General features: G+C 37.0%; 1 protein-coding gene across 1 annotated transcript in view; it reads left to right on the top strand.

Annotated features, from left to right (window-relative positions):
• Positions 1 to 20,648, top strand: part of LOC137406623 (cell division cycle protein 16 homolog) — a 62,931-nt gene extending 42,283 nt beyond the window's left edge. Inside the window, exons 5-15 of the mRNA XM_068093227.1 lie at positions 374 to 496; positions 2,837 to 2,996; positions 4,614 to 4,711; positions 5,921 to 6,054; positions 6,413 to 6,492; positions 6,606 to 6,655; positions 13,309 to 13,505; positions 14,416 to 14,568; positions 15,097 to 15,222; positions 16,426 to 16,655; positions 20,452 to 20,648. Of these exons, the coding sequence (XP_067949328.1) occupies positions 374 to 496; positions 2,837 to 2,996; positions 4,614 to 4,711; positions 5,921 to 6,054; positions 6,413 to 6,492; positions 6,606 to 6,655; positions 13,309 to 13,505; positions 14,416 to 14,568; positions 15,097 to 15,222; positions 16,426 to 16,655; positions 20,452 to 20,642 (1,542 nt within the window). The 3' untranslated portion in view covers positions 20,643 to 20,648. The remainder of the gene's footprint in view (positions 1 to 373; positions 497 to 2,836; positions 2,997 to 4,613; positions 4,712 to 5,920; positions 6,055 to 6,412; positions 6,493 to 6,605; positions 6,656 to 13,308; positions 13,506 to 14,415; positions 14,569 to 15,096; positions 15,223 to 16,425; positions 16,656 to 20,451) is intronic.
• The last annotated feature ends 323 nt before the right edge of the window (positions 20,649 to 20,971 follow it).

Below are 20,971 nucleotides of genomic sequence, written 5' to 3'. Positions count from 1 at the left end.
CACATGTATAACGGTAAAACATTGCTTCACTGCATCAATAAATTATTGATTTATTTTAGCAGCAAAGTTATTGTTCAACAAGATATTGCAGCAATTAGTTGAGCGACAAGGCAATAAGGCATTAGCATTAATTATTATTCATACAATCTGTAACAAATTTAATCCGACTAGCAAATCTGTAAAAACAAAATAAGCCCATTAAGAATAGCTCCATGGACAACATTTTAAACAGATGTACGACACCTTCAAAGTGCTGATATGTTATGCAATGATAAATTTGATATTTTTAGTGTTGCTACGCTTTATATGCCTTTCTTTCACTCTGCCAAGAGAAGAAATTACCCGCCATCAAAGTGATAATGTAATATTTCAGTATGCCTGCAAGGATTATGAGCTGACTGTATCTTCTCTAACAGATTTTCTCTACCCGCCTGATGTTGAAGATTGTTCAATGTTTCCAAGATATCCATCGAGAGAGCTGCAAGCTGATGAAACCGTAAGGAAGGAATAAAGAACGTATTTTTTATAAAAAATGAAATACAGTCAAACCTCGAGATGAAAAGTTAATGTGTTTTAAGATTTTTTGTACAGTTCGACTCTGTTTTTGACCATAGTTCATTCCAGATGTTTTTGCGAAAAGCGCTTGGTTCGAGTTCTAAAGTGGTTTTTCTCATTACAAATAATGTAAATAAGTTTGCTCTGTTCCATTACTAACGAATGACTATTTTAAATGATGTGACATTATTTTACAACAAAACTTGATATTATATAAAACACTGACTTTCTCATAAATGTTTCATTATTAGAAGTTTACAATCACACTGCCTTGTCTGCGACAGTTTTTACCCCAGCTTCTTTTTAGCTTCTTTTCAGGTTTTTGTGTAATAGAATATTAAAAGTAATAAAAATGTGTAGAAATAGTTTACCTGTTTTAGTCTGATAAAAATAAAGTCAAAGTTATACTAAAACGCTGCAAACACGGAGTACATATAGTCATGATATGATATAAGCCAGAAGAGCATGTCTGCATACTACGGTTGAAAACTAAAGATAATGAGGGAGTGTCAGTTGACAAGAAGTCAAGTCATCAGATTTCCTTAGCTTGTCTCAGGGTATTCCAAGTTTTGAGTTTGTGTTCAGTCTCTGAACAAAATTGGAGATGTGTACATGTATATCCACTTAAAACTCCGATGTGTTGATTTTTTCCAGATCTGTAATTGAAAAACTGAGGCTGGGCTGTGTTCTGAAGTTGTCGTATGTTGGAATAAATCTATACATAGAACTATAAGTCCGCGTACCAGTCTCCATCATTCCACATAACTGCACATAATTGCTTGGGAGTCGTAGCATGGATTACTAATCTGCTATTAGCTAAGGTTTTTCAATTTAATTTTTACAAAATTTTGTTTAAATTTGTCTATAATTATATGATGCTTGTGGTTTGTTTGAAATAAAAATTATAAATTTTTGTAATGCATAATCGAGATTAATTCATCTTAAAGAATAATTTACCTTCTCCTTGAATCCTCCTGAATCCTCTAACAACAGACTAGAATGACAGCTCGGTTCGCTTGTAGTATTTGAGTCATCCAGTTTATTTATCATCTAAATTGTTTTATTTTGCTGTAAATAATAATTTTGACATTAACAAAATCTTAGCATTCTGTATTTGTGCTTTACCAACATTCTCTACTCGTATTATAAATTTACTAATGTATTTGAAACTCCTAAATTATTGTTGTTCTTTGCCATTAAAGAAGACTTCATAAAGATAAACAACTAGAAGATGAAAGATTTTTAGTTGCTTTTTGGTTGTTTATCTTTATAAAGAATATATATATTTATTTAATATAAACATCTCTATTCACGACTTTTACTACATTTCTAATTGATCCTGTGGAGATAAAAATTGATATGCAACAATGTTTTCCTGCCAAATATCCAAAATAACAAGTCTGTTTGGTATTGTTATTGAATCACAATTTGCGTAGCCGTGTTGCATTATTTTGTAGAATTTAATGCTAAATTTATACATCTAACAGGATACCAACTACCCCAATACGTATGACATGGATACATGCATCATATGAGATAAATTGATAGACGGACGCATAAAACCGAAAATGGCAGAAAGAATACAATGCAAAATACTTTCCTGGGCAATATGTAGGTGTTTCTCCTAGTGTTCTTAACAGGGTAAACTGGGTTCTTAACAGTTTCGCTCTTGTTTTCGCTGCTCACAAACACAGCAATAAGCACTTTGTTAAAACAACTTCAATATATAGAATTGTATCAATATATAGAATTGTGTCATTATATAGAATTGTATCAATTAACTTAGCATATAAAACAAAGCTAATGAAGGAATAATCAATGTGAGGAAGTTTGTCATTTCACTTTTACGTTAAAGATATTGGTGCTGCAGGAGACAGACGGTATGCAGGTAGAGATGGTAGTAGAAGAATGCAGCTAGTCTAACTTGGAATATGTGAATTTTAGATTAAAATGTAGCTCTTTTATAATTTTTACAATAAATGTTTTTTACATTTAGTCTTTAATTATCGCCTTTCCGTCTTCCTTTCTTTTCTTGGTAGGTCTTCTGCATGTTTTTTCCATTACCCCTTAAACAACAAAAATGGCTTCATCAGGATTTTTGCGGATGTCTGAAGGTACATCTAGAAATAAACGGCATGTTTGGCGAGACACTGGTTTACAACAACGGTGAAACATTATGCCTTACATTTGATGTATACAGAGGTATGATACAGGCTTAGCGCTAGATCGTGCTACTACTCCCTTCTGCCAGTATCGCATACTCGACCGTATTATCTTACAGCTGCTCAGCGCTATGCACCTGCTGCTGGGCAAGGCCTATGAGGCCAATGGCAATTACGAGCTAGCGTCAGACGAGTTTAAAAAAGCCTTAATGCTTGATGTGTACTGCCACGAGGCTTTTGACAAGGTCATAGGTCATCACCTGCTCACCGCTTCAGAAGGTAAGTGTGAAGCGTAAGTGGTCTCCGTAACAGCATTTCGTATGTCGTTACCGCTAACATGCTCTTTGCCTGAGTTGATATACCAGAAACCTAAATATGTACGCGATTTATTGTCGAACATTTGAATTCTAGTGATAGATCCATTAACACGCTTAACGGCCAAGTCTTTTGGTTTACTGGTATAAGTACACATCTCAATTTCTTTTAGTGAAATCTTGTGTTTTACTTTTCCTGATCAGGATGTTACAACTCCCCTGCTAAATTTAAGAAATTGATGCAAAAGGAAAGACAACTCAACTCGCATATCTCGTTATCTAGTTTGAGAGTATGCGATTACACAAGGCATTGTGTCAATACATATGTTGCCTATATACATGTACGTGCCTATACCTGGTATTCTGTTATGGCCCGTGAAGTTCCCGTGACTCACCGTCTCCAAGTTATCTTGAAACCTAACGCATCCTTACTTCTTTTGCTGCAGCAAGTATGGTAAATCTATAAACAATCGGGAGCTTATAGAACTTTGGCTAGGCTATAGCGTGGTAGCTCTATAGATTTTTTTAAAAGGAACCTAGGTTACCGTATAATATAATAGCTCTACAGCATATATCAAAAATTGTAGAACCTAAACTACGGTATAACATGACTTTATAAAAATACGCGTACTAGAAAAAATTTACTACTGCAACTGTATCAATAATCTAGAGAATATTTGTTATTACGAGTTGTAAAAGTTGTTGCTTCTTTTGTTTTTATGCATTATTTTAGATGTCTAGAAAATTGAACTTGATACACGTCGTGGCGCCATCAGTAGTCAACCTGGCAGCTGGCTGGCTAAGAGTTCATCTTTAAGACGCCTGTCAGAAATTCACTGTAGTCTTGCCTGTCAAACATTTACTGTAGTCTTGCCTGTCAGACATCTACTGTAGTCTTGCCTGTCAGACATCTACTGTAGTCTTGCCTCTCAGACATCTACTGTAGTCTTGCCTGTCAGACATCTACTGTAGTCTTGCCTGTCAGACATCTACTGTAGTCTTGCCTCTCAGACATCCACTGTAGTCTTGCCTGTCAAACATCTACTGTAGTATATAGGTTTGTGAGAAGAGTTCAGATTGATTATGGCAAGCACCTTTCTAGGCAAGAGCCTTTTTGGGCAAGCTTAATTCCTCCCACTCTAGGTTTAATAATAGAGCTATCTAGACATACTTCAATGTGATTAATGTAGTTTTAGCCAATGAGGTTTATGATTTACCAATTACTCTTATATCTCATCATTTTATATATCAGCTATCCAGTCACTAAGACCATATTAGTTACTTGTAAAGTAGTTGACTCTCAAGCCCTTGTGATTCACACATAAAGTTAGCCACTTTTGTGAACTTTTAGCTTTGTGAAACAATTTATTTCTGAGGAGACAACTCCATAACATGTATAGAGCATTCTCTGGTTGGGTTAGGCTGTTTATATCTACCCCACAAGCCGTCATAGTAATGGGTCTGTTATGCATATAGGCGATACTACCATACCAGCATAGACTGCCTATAATGTTGTTTGAGAGTTGTCCTCCTGTGTAGCAGTTACTCTATGGCATGTGTGTGAACATTGATGTACTTGTAGAGCAAGTGTTGTTAGAGAAGCTGCCATTCGACTCACAGTGTGGAGGCCAAGATAACAGCACTTTAGTTCGTACTCTTTATGGAATGCAAGTTAAGAAGGTACGAATGTGATGTACATGTTTTTGACTTGATTTTTTATATGACTGTGAAGACTTTGGATGAGGGTGACTATAGAAGAGCTCTTCTCACTACCCGTATACGCAAATCATTTTGCGTGTTAATATGGGTGTGGGGCTTTAGTATGTAAAGGCTGGTTCATGCTAAATCGTCATATGTCAGGGTTTCCTCTCGACGATTATTCGTCGACTGCGCCCTGTAAACCAAAGGCATCGGCGAGTCAATGTGGTTATGTCGGGAAAGTTACGCAATGTGCACCACTTCAGCGGTAGTGATTCGCTGTCGTGTATTGCCTAACCTTTATTTCTCTTCATGATAGTTTCTGCAGAACTAGTGTTTCATCGTTTCAATGACTGCATTTTGTAGTGTGAACATTATGTGATATAGTGCGATATAAATGTGACATACTGCGATATAGTGTGAACTAGCCTTGTCTCTTTCACTACCACGAGCCGAGCCGGGTAGCTTGGCTCGACAAAGCATATGCTTATGGCCAAGAGTGGTGACCAAGCGCATGATGAGGCTTTAGTAGTCTTTGTATAAAATGTTTCTGATTAGTGGGTAGCTCATTAATTAGCCTATCATATCTGTACTTAAATGAAAGGAAACAACTTTCTGCTTGCATTGAGCCAATAGCCAAAGAGTCTAAGCGTAGTTTCGCTTTGCAAAAGTTTAACTTTGAATGGAATCCCTTAGCAATGATAAATCATGTCTGATGGATTACAACTACGAAGGTTTCAACGATTTTGCATCTATGGATTATGAGTGATTCTTATTGAACAATAGTACTACTGAGAGTGAATATTTTATTTTAGTAATAATAATAATATCATAAGCTGTAATAATATTCATGAATCACCAGGCTCGGACGTGCTCGCAGCAGATGTGAAAATGGTCGTGAAAGTGTCTGAGTTCATTCGGCAAAGCGTTCGAGGCATTTTTATGGCATCAGCTAATGTGAAATTTTATGCTGATTAATTTGGTATCAAATCTTTTTATAAATCATGTGGTTCAAAGTTTATGATAATTTATGTAAACCCTTGTCCAATATTAGGTTTTACATAATATGTAATTATGTCAAGGAAAGAAATTAATTTGGTAGCAAAAGACTTAAAAGAGCAATAATTAGGATAATCTGCTTTTTTATGTGTTTTACTGTCATTACTTAAAACTACATTCGTAAATTTGCAGTATGTTGGGCACGAGACACTAGGCATCGCCGCCGAGGTATCTGCCCTCTCTGACAATCTTGATGTGGTGGTGAGCCTAGCGGAGCGACTCTACTACAACTGCTATTTTAGAGATGCTTTCAAGATCACGGCTAAGTATGCTCGCTGACTGACCTCATCTTTATGTACCATCCTTATCAATTTCTGCAGCAAGATGGCTTTTCAAATGATTTGCTGAAGTATTATGGTACTCAGAACGACTGATAGAATATTATGGTACTCAGTATAACTGATAGAGTATTATGGTACTCAGTATAACTGATAGAGTATTATGGTACTCAGTACAACTAATAGAGTACTATGGTACTCGGTACAACTGATAGAGTATTATGGTACTCAGTACAACTGATAGAATATTATGGTACTCAGTACAACTGATAGAGTACTATGGTACTCGGTACAACTGATAGAGTATTGATGGAAGGCTTGTAAGATTCTGATTTTCCTGTTGCAGAGTGCTGGAGAAAGAACCATTCCATCTCCGATGTCTGCCTTTGCACATAGCTCTACTTGTTGAGCTGCATAAACCTAATGGTGAGCGATACCTTTTTTCTACACACTTCTACGTAGATCGGTAAATGCTCATTGTTTGGGTAAAATGCAGACAAAGTCCTACGGTATTTGTACAATCAATATGTTTGTTGCAGAGTTATTCTATTTGGCACATCAACTGGTTGACACCTACCCTATGAATGTGGTAAGTATTCTTCTTTCAACACGAATGATTCATTGGAGAAAATTGTTTCATCTGCACTGTTGATGTTCATATAGGTCTTCAGTGTTTTTCCTTCTGTTTGCCATTAATATGCGATAATGTTTCAATGCTCGATATACATGTGCATGACAACGTACATGTATATTAACTTAAGTTGATCTTAAATTAATATATATATATACATATATATATATACATATTTATATATATATATTTATATATATATACAAATATACATATATATAAATATACATATATATATATATATATATAAACCTCATGCAGTCTCATATAGCCCCACTTATGAGTGAACCTCAAAGTGGGGCTATATGGGAAGGATGCGTCAACTGTGGATAAACAGGCTCCCTGAATTGCCACTAACCGCTAAGCAACTTGTAGCTCAGAGAAGTAACATAATCAAGCGGCACCTCATATCAGAACTTGAGGTAGATGAAATTAGGGAACAGTTCACCCAAGTAACCTCGACCAACGAAGAGTGCATATCAACACACACTGTCACACATTAACGATCCTGTGTTGACTCACAAGTTGAAGAAGGCATGCACTTTGAACTTGACCCAAGGGTGAAGGAGCTTGCGAAAAATATCATTAACGAGATGCCAGCTGTTAATGATTATGGAAGCAGGGTACCACTACGGAGAGTTAGCAAGACCATACCCAAGAAGCTGTTAGAAGACATTAACTTGGCACTGGAGTCGATCTCAACTGAATCGATCAGTGAGACTAATGCGTTAATCTACAGTACGGCAACCGTCGTCTTGGAGGAGATGGGTATTAAGCCACTGTCAACAAGGCTTCAAGCCATTCCATCTTGGCAGCTGAGGCTACAAAATAAGATCAAGGACTTGCGCAAGAAAGTTAGTAGGCTCAGTGAAAGATCTAACCACAGTTTGGAGCGTCCAAAAAGGGAAGCCACAATAGAAGCTCTAGAATCTGCCAAACAGCAGCTAGTAGCACTCTCGGCACGACTGAAGCGGTGCACCAAAGAGCGGGATAACAAGAGAATGAACAAACTGTTCATCAATAATCCATCTAAAGTGTATTCTCAGTTCAAAGGTGAACTGCAGAGGCCAATGTCAGATCCTCCCCGATCCAGCACCTCAAAGTTCTGGAAGGACATCTGGGAGAAAGAGACTACTCATAACACCACTGCAAATTGGCTGAAGAGGCTTAAAGAGAGCCACCAACACACTGTGGCTCAGCAAGGACTCACCATCAGCGAGGTGGACATCAAGTGCAGAGTGCAGCGTATGAAGAACTGGGCAGCACCTGGCCATGACATGATTCAAGCCTTCTGGTTGAAGAAATTGACATCACTTTACACTAGAATGGCTAAGCAGATGGAATGCCTAACAGAAGAAGGCGACCATCCGGAATGGCTTACCAAAGGATGAACTGTACTTCTGATAAAAGATCCAAAGCAGGGGCCGATTCCCACGAACTCTCGACCAATAACGTGCTTGCCCACCACCTGGAAATTGCTCTCAGGAATAGTTGCAGACAAACTGGAAGAGCACACGAGTCACTATATGACCAGTGCTCAGAAAGGAATTGGGCGCAACACCCGAGGAGCCAAACATCAGTTACTGGTGGATCGGACAGTCTGTCAAGACAGCAGGAGAAGGCATACCAATCTTGCCATGGCTTGGATCGACTACAAAAAGGCCCATGACTCAATTCCCCATAGTTGGATACTTGAGTGTCTCAGTATGTACAATGTTCACCCTGCTCTTGTGGCATTCATCAAGATGTCAATGACCAAATGGAAGACGGAACTGGAGGCTAATGGCAAAAAGCTGGCGAGTGTAAAAATTAAGCAAGGTATCTATCAAGGTGACTTCTTATTACCGCTGCTCTTCTGCATATGCCTAAACCCTCTAAGCAATATGCTGGAGAAGACTCAATATGGGTACCAGTTTAAGAGTGGCACCAAGATAAACCACCTCTTCTACATGGATGACATCAAGCTGTACGCTAACAAAGAAAGGGACATTGATTCGCTAATACACCTCACTCAGGTATACAGCAAGGACATCGAAATGACCTTCAGTATTGAGAAATGTGGAAGGCTAATTCTTAAGAAAAACCATTCTATGCTCACAGATGGCCTAAGAATGCCAAATGGTACCATCAAAGATATAGAAGAAGGGTGCAAGTACTTGGGGATTATGCAAAGCAACATCAACCACGAAGCCGAGGTACGTCACAAAGCCATTACTGAATACAAGAAACGCCTTCGGCAGGTCCTATGGAGCCAGCTCAATGCCAAGAACCAAGTCATGGCAATAAATACCTATGCACTGCCAGTAATAAGATATAAAGCAGGCATAATAAAGTGGACTGAAGAAGCCATCAAGGAAACAGATATAGCAACTCGTAAACTGCTGACCATGCATGGAGCACTCTACCCAAAATCTGATACTACTAGATTGTATCTCGATAGGAAATATGGCGGTGGAGGACTCAAAAGTGTACAGCAGACAGTGAAGGAGGAAGAGCAAAGCATCAAAGCCTATGCAACCTCCATGGCCACTTCAGATAAGTTGCTAGCTGAATTTCAATCGGCTGCTCTTACAATAGACCTTTGCCCTGATAATGAGGAAATTGACTGGCACACGAAACCTCTTCATGGTGCCTACCATCGACAAATATCTAAGGTTGGCGATCTTCACCAGACATATATATGGCTGAACAAAGGAAACCTTATGGCCAACACAGAGTCGCTAATCATGGCAGCCCAGGAGCAAGTGCTCCCAACAAGGCAACTCCAAACAAAAATCTATCACACTAGAGACGATTCTAGATGCAGACTGTGCAAAGATGCACCTGAGACCATCCAATACATAATCAGTGGATGCAAGGAGCTAGCAGGAAATGCATACACTGAGCGGCATAATCATGTCGCAGGTGTTGTATATAGAAGTCTATGTGACGAGTATGGCCTTAATAAACCACAACACTGGTTGGAAACTCCTGGTAAGGTCAATGAAAATGACCGCGCTAAGATCCTCTGGGACTTCTACATCCGGACTGACAAGCATGTCCTAGCAAACCAATCAGATATAGTGATGGTGGACAAGGAGAACAAGAGGGCTACTATAATAGATATAGCAGTACCCAATGACTACAATATAGACAGCAAAGAAAAAGAAAAGGTAGAGAAATATCTCCCTCTTGGAGAAGAGATTGAAAAATGCTGGGATGTAAGAACAACTGTAATCCCAGTAGTCATTGGGGCACTGGGCGCAATAACACCGGCGCATAAAATGTGGCTTGCTCAAATACCAACAGCAATCAACTCAGGTGAGTTGCAGAAAAGTGCGCTACTGGGAACAGCTAAGATCTTGAGGCGAGTGCTCAAACTCCCAGGTCTCTGGTAGGAGACCCGAGTTAGAGCAGAAACTACCACCCATACGGGTTAACCGGGGTGAGAAAACAATTTTTTTTTATACAAATATACATATATATACATACATATATATACAAATGTACATACATATAAATATACATATACAGTATATATATATACATGTATATGTGATTTTTTTAAGCCTTGGTTTTCACATTTGTTCAGTAGTTGGCAGCTTTAAAAATAAATGTTTATCGTAAACTTTCCTAAATACAGTAAATACAATAAATACAGTGCAAACCTAGGTGACGACGTCCCTGATTTACAGTTTTTGGTCGCTTTTCGATGAGAAGCACAACGTTTTTTCTCTTTTCATTATGAAATTTTTTCGCCATACAACATCAACATCTTTTGAAATTCAAATTTGGTAGTCGGTGTGCTAAATACGTCGGAATAACGAAGATGCCGATATGATTTTTGCCGAAATTCCTCATACAACGCCCCAAAGAGATACGATCCTTGCTCATATATACAAAGGAGGAGAGTTTATATATAGACATCATATATATATATATATACTGCTGAATATATTTACTGAATATATTTATATATTTCACATATATACTGCTACTATATACATACATGTATTAGTGTTGGGCCGGTATACAATTTAGTGCCGGATAGGATATCCTTGCACTCTTTTATCAGTTTTCCCAGTGTCGGTATCCTCGGTATTTACCATCTTCGTTATCCTTTGCCAACTAAGAAAGTTCGGTATTGTCGGTATTGTAGTTCGGTATATGGTTTTAAGTGTGTGTTTAACTTCAGCTTACCTACTGCCCATTTTTATATAACGCAGGTGGGGGATAAAACAAATATAAAACGTATAAATATATCAAACTTATCAAATATCAAACGGGCGTTTTATCAAATATAAAACGTAATATACGTTTTATATTTGATAAAATATAAAACATATATTACGTTTTACATTTTATCAATGTAAGACGTAATATAATACTAGATACCTATAGGTAAGCGTGATAATGATCGTTGAAGAAATAGTTGTAATATAATTCGCATGTGTTGTGTTTTCAGAATGTCTGAGGAAAAAAGGTGTGATTGCCAATGTGCGCTGAGCATCTCTTTTTGATTAGCGTGTTCCTCAAATATGCGTTTTTGCTATTAACCATAACATCAATTGACGCGCAATTTTTCTTGTTCATTTTGCCTCATTTCTTTCTCATTCCGTTACGTAGCGATTGTGGGCGAGACGTCAAATGAGCTCTTTCATAAGCAGCTCATTGTGCAGGAGATTTTCCCGCGCACACGTCACTGGTAATGCTGTAGCCTGTTAAATACAAAAATCTTTCCGGATAACCAATTACCGATAGACTTTCACGGATAAATACTGATCATATCAAACCGGCCGCGGATAACTAGCTGTCACCGAAAATGATTGGTTTTCCGGATACCGATAATCACTCGGTGTCAGTAAAAGTGGATAACTCCTCGCCGGCCCAACACTAATATGTATGTAGCTACATATATATGTACATGTATATAGTTTTCATGCTACAGACAGCACTGTTTCGGCTATTGAAGCCTTATCAGTGCAGCTCAGAGCTTAGGCAAGGGACACAAGTCCCATTACCAATGAGAGTTGACTTCCTGCCATAAAACAACTCGGTTGCCTCACAGACTTTAAGAAAGTTAATGTGCTGACACCAAAGTGCTCAAATCACAAAAGTGATGAGCTTTGCACAAAGGCTAATAGTGCCGCACTTCTCACAGATTGCACAACCAAACCGAAGTGAGGGAGCGTATACTCATGCTACAGACAGTACTGTTTCGGCTATTGAAGCCTCATCAGTGCAGCTCAATAATGTATATATATTATTATTTAGTCAGCATGACATAGTGATCAGTTACATGGTCACATACCGCATACCCCTCGCACGTGCTATTGATTTTAGCCTTGCGATTATGCGTTACGATGACTCTGGGACACATTTTGGGACCAAAGATTATGTGACTCGATGCGTCTTCGTTTTTTTCCGTATAGGCTAATTTATTCAGCCCTGCGATATCGACAATAATTTATCTCGAACTTAAAATTTGGCGATTTTTGCGCTGATTATATACGTTAGTAAAAGATATATGTTGCTGAACTTGCCATGGCGAGTTATTCGCAACTGCTATGCGTTATATTCGGTATCTGTTAAAATAAAAACTTTTCGCAATGGTAAAATTAATGTTAAAAGTTTACGGTTTACTAAAATACATATACATACTAAAACTTCTTTCAAGTATGTGTTTAGTGAACTAAATTCATTTAAGTTAGATTCAGCGTTTATGTTACTTATCTGTCTCGAAGGTAAAAACTCTCCACTTAGTACATTGTAATGTTATATTATCTTGGGCCCGCAGATAATAGTTACTAACCTATAGTAACCTTAGACCTATAGTTACTAAGGTTAACATAGTATTTTGGCACTATTTTTAATGATGATGATTTGTACCTATAGCCTACGATATTAGTCTACATGCCAATTTTTGCATGCCAACGCTGAAACAAACTGAAATCATATAATTGTATACCAAATAGTTTTTGATTGTAATTATAGCGAAATAGACTATATTTAGCCATTACTGTCTAATGATTTGATATTTACATTTAAACAATTTGACATTTTTATTTTTCATTCTAATTTATTTCAACGAAACACTTCTTTCAAGTTATAAAGTTTTAAGTTTACAGTTGTTTTATTTATTTTTGATTCAATTGAACAAAACCTTTTTTCTCACGATATCAAGTTTGAAAGTTACAGTTGTTTCACCAAATTTGAAAACTTTTTCAGTTGTTTTTATTTTCTCTTTCAATTTATTTCAATTACACAAAACGCCTATTTCATAATATGTAGTTTGAAGGTTAGAATGACAAATGTTGTTATATGTTAAATACAAATCAATTTTCTGTTCAAAGACTTTTGTATTATCTGGGCAACGGTGGGTAGTACAGCTAGTACCTATATCTACGGTATATAATTATATATATATACTGTATATAATTTTATATAAACATTTATTCTTGAAGCTGCTCAACTGCTTGATCGTAAATGAAATGCTTTAGTTCTTTGTCGTTTTCAAGTGCTGCAGTCTTTGGATGCACAGAGTTTGTTTTTGTGTATCACCTCTGTTGGGGGTGTCAAGCATTTGATTCCTTACTTATGACGTAAACATTAGTAAAGCTTGTGATGTGTAGGTTTCATGGTTTGGAGTTGCGTGCTACTACCATCTTATAAACAACAACGACATGGCACGGCAGTACTTCAGCAAAGCCACCACAATAGACCCTCTTTTTGGACCAGCTTGGCTGGCATTTGGACATTCATTTGCCGCAGAGAGCGAGCACGACCAGGCTATGGCAGCGTACTTCCGGGCATCTCATTTGATGAAAGGGTTTGTCAAGAATCTATCTTGTTTATTTATTCATTATTTCTTAGGAAGTATGCTTAGAGCACTGATAATTGATGTACAGCAAGAAAAAGATAGACGTGAACCATAAAACTATGTTGCACAATGACAATCCTAGTTCGATATAAAGCAGCACATTGAGAAGTGCATGCTTCGTATTTTCATGACGATTATCTGCTGCCATATTCAGCAAAGACTCACAATTCCAAAGACTAAAACGCCAAATATGAAGACAAAGCTCATTCAAAATTACCAATCTTAATCTGAGTATTCACTATTCAATGATATATTTAGATGAGGTTTGTAATGACGTCGGGGCCAAACTGCGCGTATGCTGTCTTGTGTGCTTGAACCTTTCTGGCAATTATACATTTCCATTAGATTTAATAGCCAGCCTCCTTTTGGTGCAGTCTTCTGAGGAACTCTCCAGTTGAGGGAGACCTCTGAAGAGCCAACCTCTGCATGTGCCTTATAATTCTTGCTGCTATTGTCAATAGAGGCAAAACTGGATAACCATTTTTGACTGGAATTCTATATCTTAGGTTTCACATTAAACAGATAGCAGAAGACGAAAAGTTGTGTCGGTCAAGTGGAGATTGTCTCATATATTTAAGATCATTTATTTGTTATAATGATTCGAGTAAGGTCTGACATCAGCATGTGCGTGTGTTCGGGTCAGCGCTAGTAGTTGGTGTTATGCTCTGAAATAGACAGCTTAGCATTATAAAACTCTGGTGCTCTAGAGAGCCCTTTATTAATATTAACTTCATTCAAAATTTAAAATTAGCAAATTATAAAGTTGGAATTTTTGTGGTTGTCATCTATTTTCACTTATTCAGTAAATTTCTAAAGTACGTGCGTGCTTATGACATTTAGCCTATAGTTTGGATTTTAGCTGTCATCTGCCATTCTTATACATCGGACTAGAATACGGACTCACTTCTACAACCAAACTAGCAGAAAAGTTTTTTGTACAAGCACAGGCTATAGCTCCAAAAGATCCCTTCGTTGTTCATGAGGTTGGGGTTATCGCCTACCAAAATGGACGGTAAGTTTAACTTGGCTCTTTGTGTTTATGTTAAAGGATTTTATTGCCTTTTACAAGTTAGTATGCTCTAACCTCGAAAGAGCAAGACGTTGTGGGCCTGGCATGTTGGATGGCTCTAGATGCGATGCGTGAAGTTCTCTAGCTTCTAGGTGCAATATATTGTGTTCTCTAGCCTTTAGGTGCAAGATGTTGTGTTCTCTAGCCTTTTTAGGTTTGGTGACCATTTGAAGCTAATAATTACTGTCTAACATCACTTTCACCAAGAACTTTACTAAGTAATAAAGTTTGAGGTTGTTGTTGAAAGGTCAGTTTGCGTGGTATCTACGGTGATCTAACTCTCAGTCCTGCCGCATACAAAAGCCAAATGAGCAAATTATGAACACGTGAGAGGCTATATTTTGTGCGTCTAGGAGGCATACTCACATATTGCATTGTAAACCTACCAATCAGCTATGCTTCATTATTTGGTCCTATATCTGCCATAAAAATTCATACGCCTGAAAAACATTTATAATTTGATTTGTGCAGATACATCGAGGCCGAAGAAAATATGAGACAAGCCCTAGTTATGATTGATTCACTCGACTTGAAGAGAATATCGCATATTTGGGAGCCTCTGCTCAACAACATTGCACATGTCTGTAGAAAACTCAGGTATGTGTAGTTTTGTTGCCTCTCATTTACTACATGAGGTACTACATGCCCATGATGCATAATCAACTATACACTATGTATATATAGTGTATAGTATACACTATATATACACTATATCTAGTGCACTACTATACATTATATACTACTATATGTTCCCATGAGGAGGCTAATTCTCAAGTTTGTGTCATCCGCAAGAAACAGCAAAAACCTGCGAGTCAAGTGAGTTTTGTTACTCGCAAATTTTATCGAATATTTCATGCTTGTGAAAGATCGAAACGTCTCTTGCAAAAAATAATGACGCACCAGCTATTCCATTTTAAACATTTTCCACACTTCAGTTGTTCTTTTTTCAAAAGCTTGATGTTAAGCAATACAGTAGTGCGCCGCTATGACCTACATTTATCTGCAACATGCCAAGGCCCATTGATACACTTATCGCTTATCGCACCGTAACTACACGTGTGCACAACTCCAAATCCTCATCATCGGCACTAAGGAAATATAGTGACTTTTGTTTCTTGAACTGCTCTTGATATTACAAACTACAGAACGTTACAGGTGACATTTATCATTAACAAAATTTATTTTTGACTATATATTTACACCTCACATTGAGGAAATCAGTAAAAAAAAGAGCATTGCCAGTTGTTTATAGAGCCGTGTTACATCAACTAACCAATCGTCCAAAGTTTTTTCATCGACTAGTTAGTCATGCAATGCTCCGACAATTACCAGGTTGTATGATGCTATGTTGAATACCCAGCTCTGCTGTGTTGGCCTACACTGCAAGTTTTCATGCTTGAATGAAAACTTGAGTGGTCGATACACAACCACAGTTGTCATAATGGTGTATGTGTGCTAAGGATACATTATAGAGGTCAATGTATGCCATACAATGCAGCTGTCATTAGAATCACAAATTATTTCACTAAATTTGAGAGCATCTTTTGGTGCTTTCAATTGATAAGTGTGTATTAAAGATGAATGCATACTTAGGGCTTCAGTGAGTCATTCTGGCTCTTTTCCATGTTACATCAAAGTGAAACTTTAATGTAACATTGCCTCATGGAATTATGAGTCATAAGTGTAATAATTATGAGTCAAGCAAAGAATAATAAAAGTGTTCACGTTCTATAGCAAAACGAACATTGTTTCCAGTGACAAACTTCAGATTCCGACCGAAAGTCATTACTCTACTTGTAGGAAATATGAGGAGGCTATTAGTTATCACAAAAAGGCCTTGACCTTGCGGCCAAAGAATGCGTCAAGCTTCTCCGCTATTGGCTATAACTACATGCTCATGTTCGACTTTACCAAAGCAGTCGAGTTCTTTCACAAGGCATTAGCCGTACGAAAAAACGATTCCTTCACAAATGACCTGTTGAAAGTGGCAATAGAGGAACTTGTGAATGACATGAGTAACGACACGAAAGGTATCCATCCAAGTATCTTAGTGCAAGGATATGCATCTTCCTCGTTAGTTCTCCAAAGACAGCGCTTTAGGGTTATTTCAATTAGTCTATAACTACCTCATTCAACTTTAGTAGAAGAGTTAGTCGTTACTATGTTAACAGAACTAATAATATCTTATTATATCTTAGTAGGAGAGTTGGTTGTTACTATGTTAACAGAACTAGTAATATCTTATTATATCTTAGTAGGAGAGTTGGTTGTTACTATGTTAACAGAACTAGTAATATCTTATTATATCTTAGTAGGAGTGTTGGTTGTTACTATGTTAACAGAACTACATGTAGTAATATCTTATTATATCTTAGGAGGAGAGTTGGTTGTTACTATGTTAACAGAACTAGTAATATCTTATTATATCTTAGTAGGAGAGTTGGTTGTTACTATGTTAACAGAACTAATAATATCTTATTATATCTCAGTAGGAGAGTTGGTTGTTACTATGTTAACAGAACTAGTAATATCTTATTATATCTTAGTAGGAGAGTTGGTTGTTACTATTTTAACAGAACTAATAATATCTTATTATATCTTAGTAGGAGTGTTGGTTGTTACCATGTTAACAGAACTAATAATATCTTATTATATCTTAGTAGGAGTGTTGGTTGTTACTATGTTAACAGAACTAGTAATATCTTATTATATCTTAGTAGGAGTGTTGGTTGTTACTATGTTAACAGAACTAGTAATATCTTATTATATCTTATTAGGAGAGTTGGGTGTTACTATGTTAAAGCACATGAATTACATAATTTTTTTATTATATATTTCAATACATCAGAGTCTTGGCTTTCGAATGAGCCTATATTCAATACACAAAGAATAATGGAACTATGAAAAACGGGGAGTCAAAAGTACGTCCTGCAAAAAAAAACACGTGGTTCAGGTACTCAAAATGTGACGTCCTAATTCTCATTTAGCCTTAGGTCGTCGATCCCTTTTGCTGCCATTGAGGCTGCGTTTTTCTGTGACAATCGGAGCTGTTAAACCCGGAGAGCACTAATAATAAACTAAGATTTTAGATAAGCAACAATGTCCGCGATCGCGCTAATGCCCCGACCAATACAAACACATGTTCTGGGTTAATTAACTATGCTTCAATAAAAGTACTGTCGTTGATAAAGGTAATGAAATCACATCGATTAAATTATGACCTGCGGTTGCATGGCCCTAGGTTAAATGTCAATCGCACTTTCGCGAGATCACGCAATGCCTGAAATTGGTTAGTCTCAGTCGTCACCTTCAACATCACATTAAAAATAAAGAGCTAGTGCATAATATTATCGGGAAAATATAGTATGGTTCTTGGAGTCTGAGGTACTTATCATAGAAATAATATGTACATGGAGAACTAATGACACTGATTCATCTTCGTTCGTTCTCTGGAGTTGTCCTACCTTTGCCTGCCACTATCGTAGTTGATAAATAAGCGGTAAGAGCACACAACAACGAATATGAGGATTGTGACGTCACAATTTTCGAGACTATGCCAGTAAACTTTTTCGCGGTAGAGCTCTGGGGAAATCCTATAAACACCTACCAATGTCTGTCTCACCATGGCAAACAATAGCTCATTGGAAAGCCAAGACTCTGATGTATTGAAATATACAATAAAAAAAATTATTTAATTTATGTACTTTAACAAAACTAGTAATATCTTATTATATCTCGGTAGGAAAGTTGGTTGTTACAATGTTAGCAGAATATCTGGCTACTGGTTGTCAAACTGATGGTGGGGAGCAATGGCTACTTGTACCTGTCTAAATGATTTCCTGCATTACCTGGCTGATCCCGTACACTTATTACCTCCTGTGTGACCAAGCATTACTAAAGTCAAGGAAGCCATGTTCATGAAATCAAAAGATGTTGCTACTGGTTATAGTGAAATCAATTTAACAGTTAACATTTTGATTGGCCCATAACAATAAATTTATCTGTTTGTCAAAGATCCGAGAAAAATAACAAAAATTCTTGCACTTGCCTTTCACAAATCCTTACTTCATTTGGATTTTTTTATACGACCATTGCCGACAACTGATCTTGAGAAAGAAAACATATCCTTGATTATTAACACTTCCAATCAAACCTAATGCTAGTAAGGAGTAGAATATTATCGTTCTACGTTGGTTCGCCTTCAAGTAAATTTACAAGGGCCATTGATCCTTTCAAATCACATTTTTACAAGCTTGAGTCATGGTTCTTTCATGTGATCCTTTCCATAGTCTAAACTCGCCACGTATCACCATGTAATGGTATGCAGGTAATTGGAGTGAAGCAGTGTTGATTTCACATTCAAAGCATTACATAGTTTGTCACCTATTAAATGCATCTTCTAAAACCATTACCACAAAAAACCTCTAATAGAACTCCATCTTTATTTGACCGCCACTGTGGGAGAAGGGTTGAAAAATAGAGCACCACTCTCTAATTGAATGCCACCTCCATTTGACCACCATTCTGACAATCTTTGAGAAAGGTGTCCACAAAATCGTTTCAATAATGAAACGGTTGCATCAATAACAATTAATTTTCCCGTTGTCCAACTTCAAAGCTTTTTGGTTATTTTTTCATTGCAACTTTGAAAGCAACACCATAGAAATAATTGTAAACAGTCTCATGGCAGTAGTAGTTTCTTGTTTAACATGATTTTGATACTTTGAAGTACATGTATATAAAAATGGTTTCCATTAACGATGGTACATTAATGACTAGTTTTAGGCTAAAGGTTGCGTTTAGCAAGCAAAGTTGTTAAGCGATGCACTTGTGGTAAATGCCACACCTAAAAGTTTTGCTCTACCAAAAAAATTGTACAGTATATTAGAAAAAAGCGGTACAGTAGAAAATTTGAGGTCAGAAGACATCGTTGAAGGTATTGGACAACCAGAAGATGTTCGTCCCATCAAAAGCAACAATCAGAATACAGCTGGCCAAGCAATCGATGCAAATATTTCTGTTTCAAGTGTTAATTTTTGTTTCTGCATGTATTATACGTTCGGTTCGTTTATGTCACTTGTTCATGAACATATATTTGTAGTAGATGATAGATTATCATTATATAACTTGTAAATTTGCAGATTTATAGCATATTATTTGATAGCATCATTGCAGTAATCTGATCTCACAATGGATCGACGCCTGTACCTCCTTTTCTATTGCACATAAAAAGCTAGTTTTTGATGCAAACATCAATAAGTGCAATGAGCTTTTATGCAACTATAATAAAGATAGTTATAAAATAAAAATATACCTTCAAATTTATAATAAAATCAAAATTTAAAGCTCCAACAAATTGCAAAGCGGGACACAGGCTATAATATCATCACATGTTTATTTCAAGCAATACATAGATATTAACTGGTAGAGATATTTCTTGGTTTCTCAATGCATATTTATTAAGAGATCTTTGAGAAGTTGGTGGTAACTTAGCAGATTTATTGCATCCAAAAGGTTTAATATCGCTCTACCGGAAAAAGGGCAAAATATAGGCGACATTCCCTTCAGCCGTAAAAGGGCTAAATTTATCTCCCCAATATTCCGACGAGCCATTTGAAAAATACAATGCCAGCCTCTATTTAAACGCCACCTCCAATTGGCCACAGCGATAAATGAAGGGTTGAAAAATAGAGCGCTGTGCTGTACAATTAGGGGTTTTACGATACCTTAAGTAAGAATTACAATAGACCAGTCAATTATTTATCTCCGTGTCTATGCTTGCTCATGCTTGAATTACCTATTGCATTACATATCTATTATACACAGCCCAAGAAATATGTGAGCCCGTGAGACCAACAGGCAAGCTCAACTTCTCCCTATTGGCTGAAGGTAGTCCTGGATTGACTGAAGATCATGATGAAAGTGTTCCTAATACACCCAGGGATGCTGCTGCCCTCCCTCATGCGCCTGGAGACAGCTCTACCATGAGCATGGACATGTCTATGGAAGACCTTTAGTCATTAGATGTTATCCATTTTGCAGCATAACTCGTTTAACTCACCCATCTCTAGATTAATCCATCGTACTAATAAAATGTTCATTGGCTCTAATATTAATGATGTCCTAACAATTATAGCATTTTAGAATGGTTAACACATTGTTTCAAATGCTAAGTCCATTGGCCATTTATTAAACGAACAATACACAACTGAAGGTGGTCTGGGTGTGTTGAAAATATGTTTGTCTATTGTACATAATTAAATTAATTATGAACGCTGATTCGATTGTCTTTATAACTCTATTACATTCAACTTGTTCCATCCATTCCCTCAAATTTAAAGATTGC

Source organism: Watersipora subatra, chromosome 10 (genome assembly GCF_963576615.1).
Source record: "Watersipora subatra chromosome 10, tzWatSuba1.1, whole genome shotgun sequence".
In the NCBI taxonomy this organism is placed as follows: Eukaryota; Metazoa; Bryozoa; class Gymnolaemata; order Cheilostomatida; family Watersiporidae; genus Watersipora; species Watersipora subatra.
The sequence above is the reverse complement of the archived record's forward strand: the minus strand, read 5'-3'. Positions and strand labels throughout refer to the sequence as shown.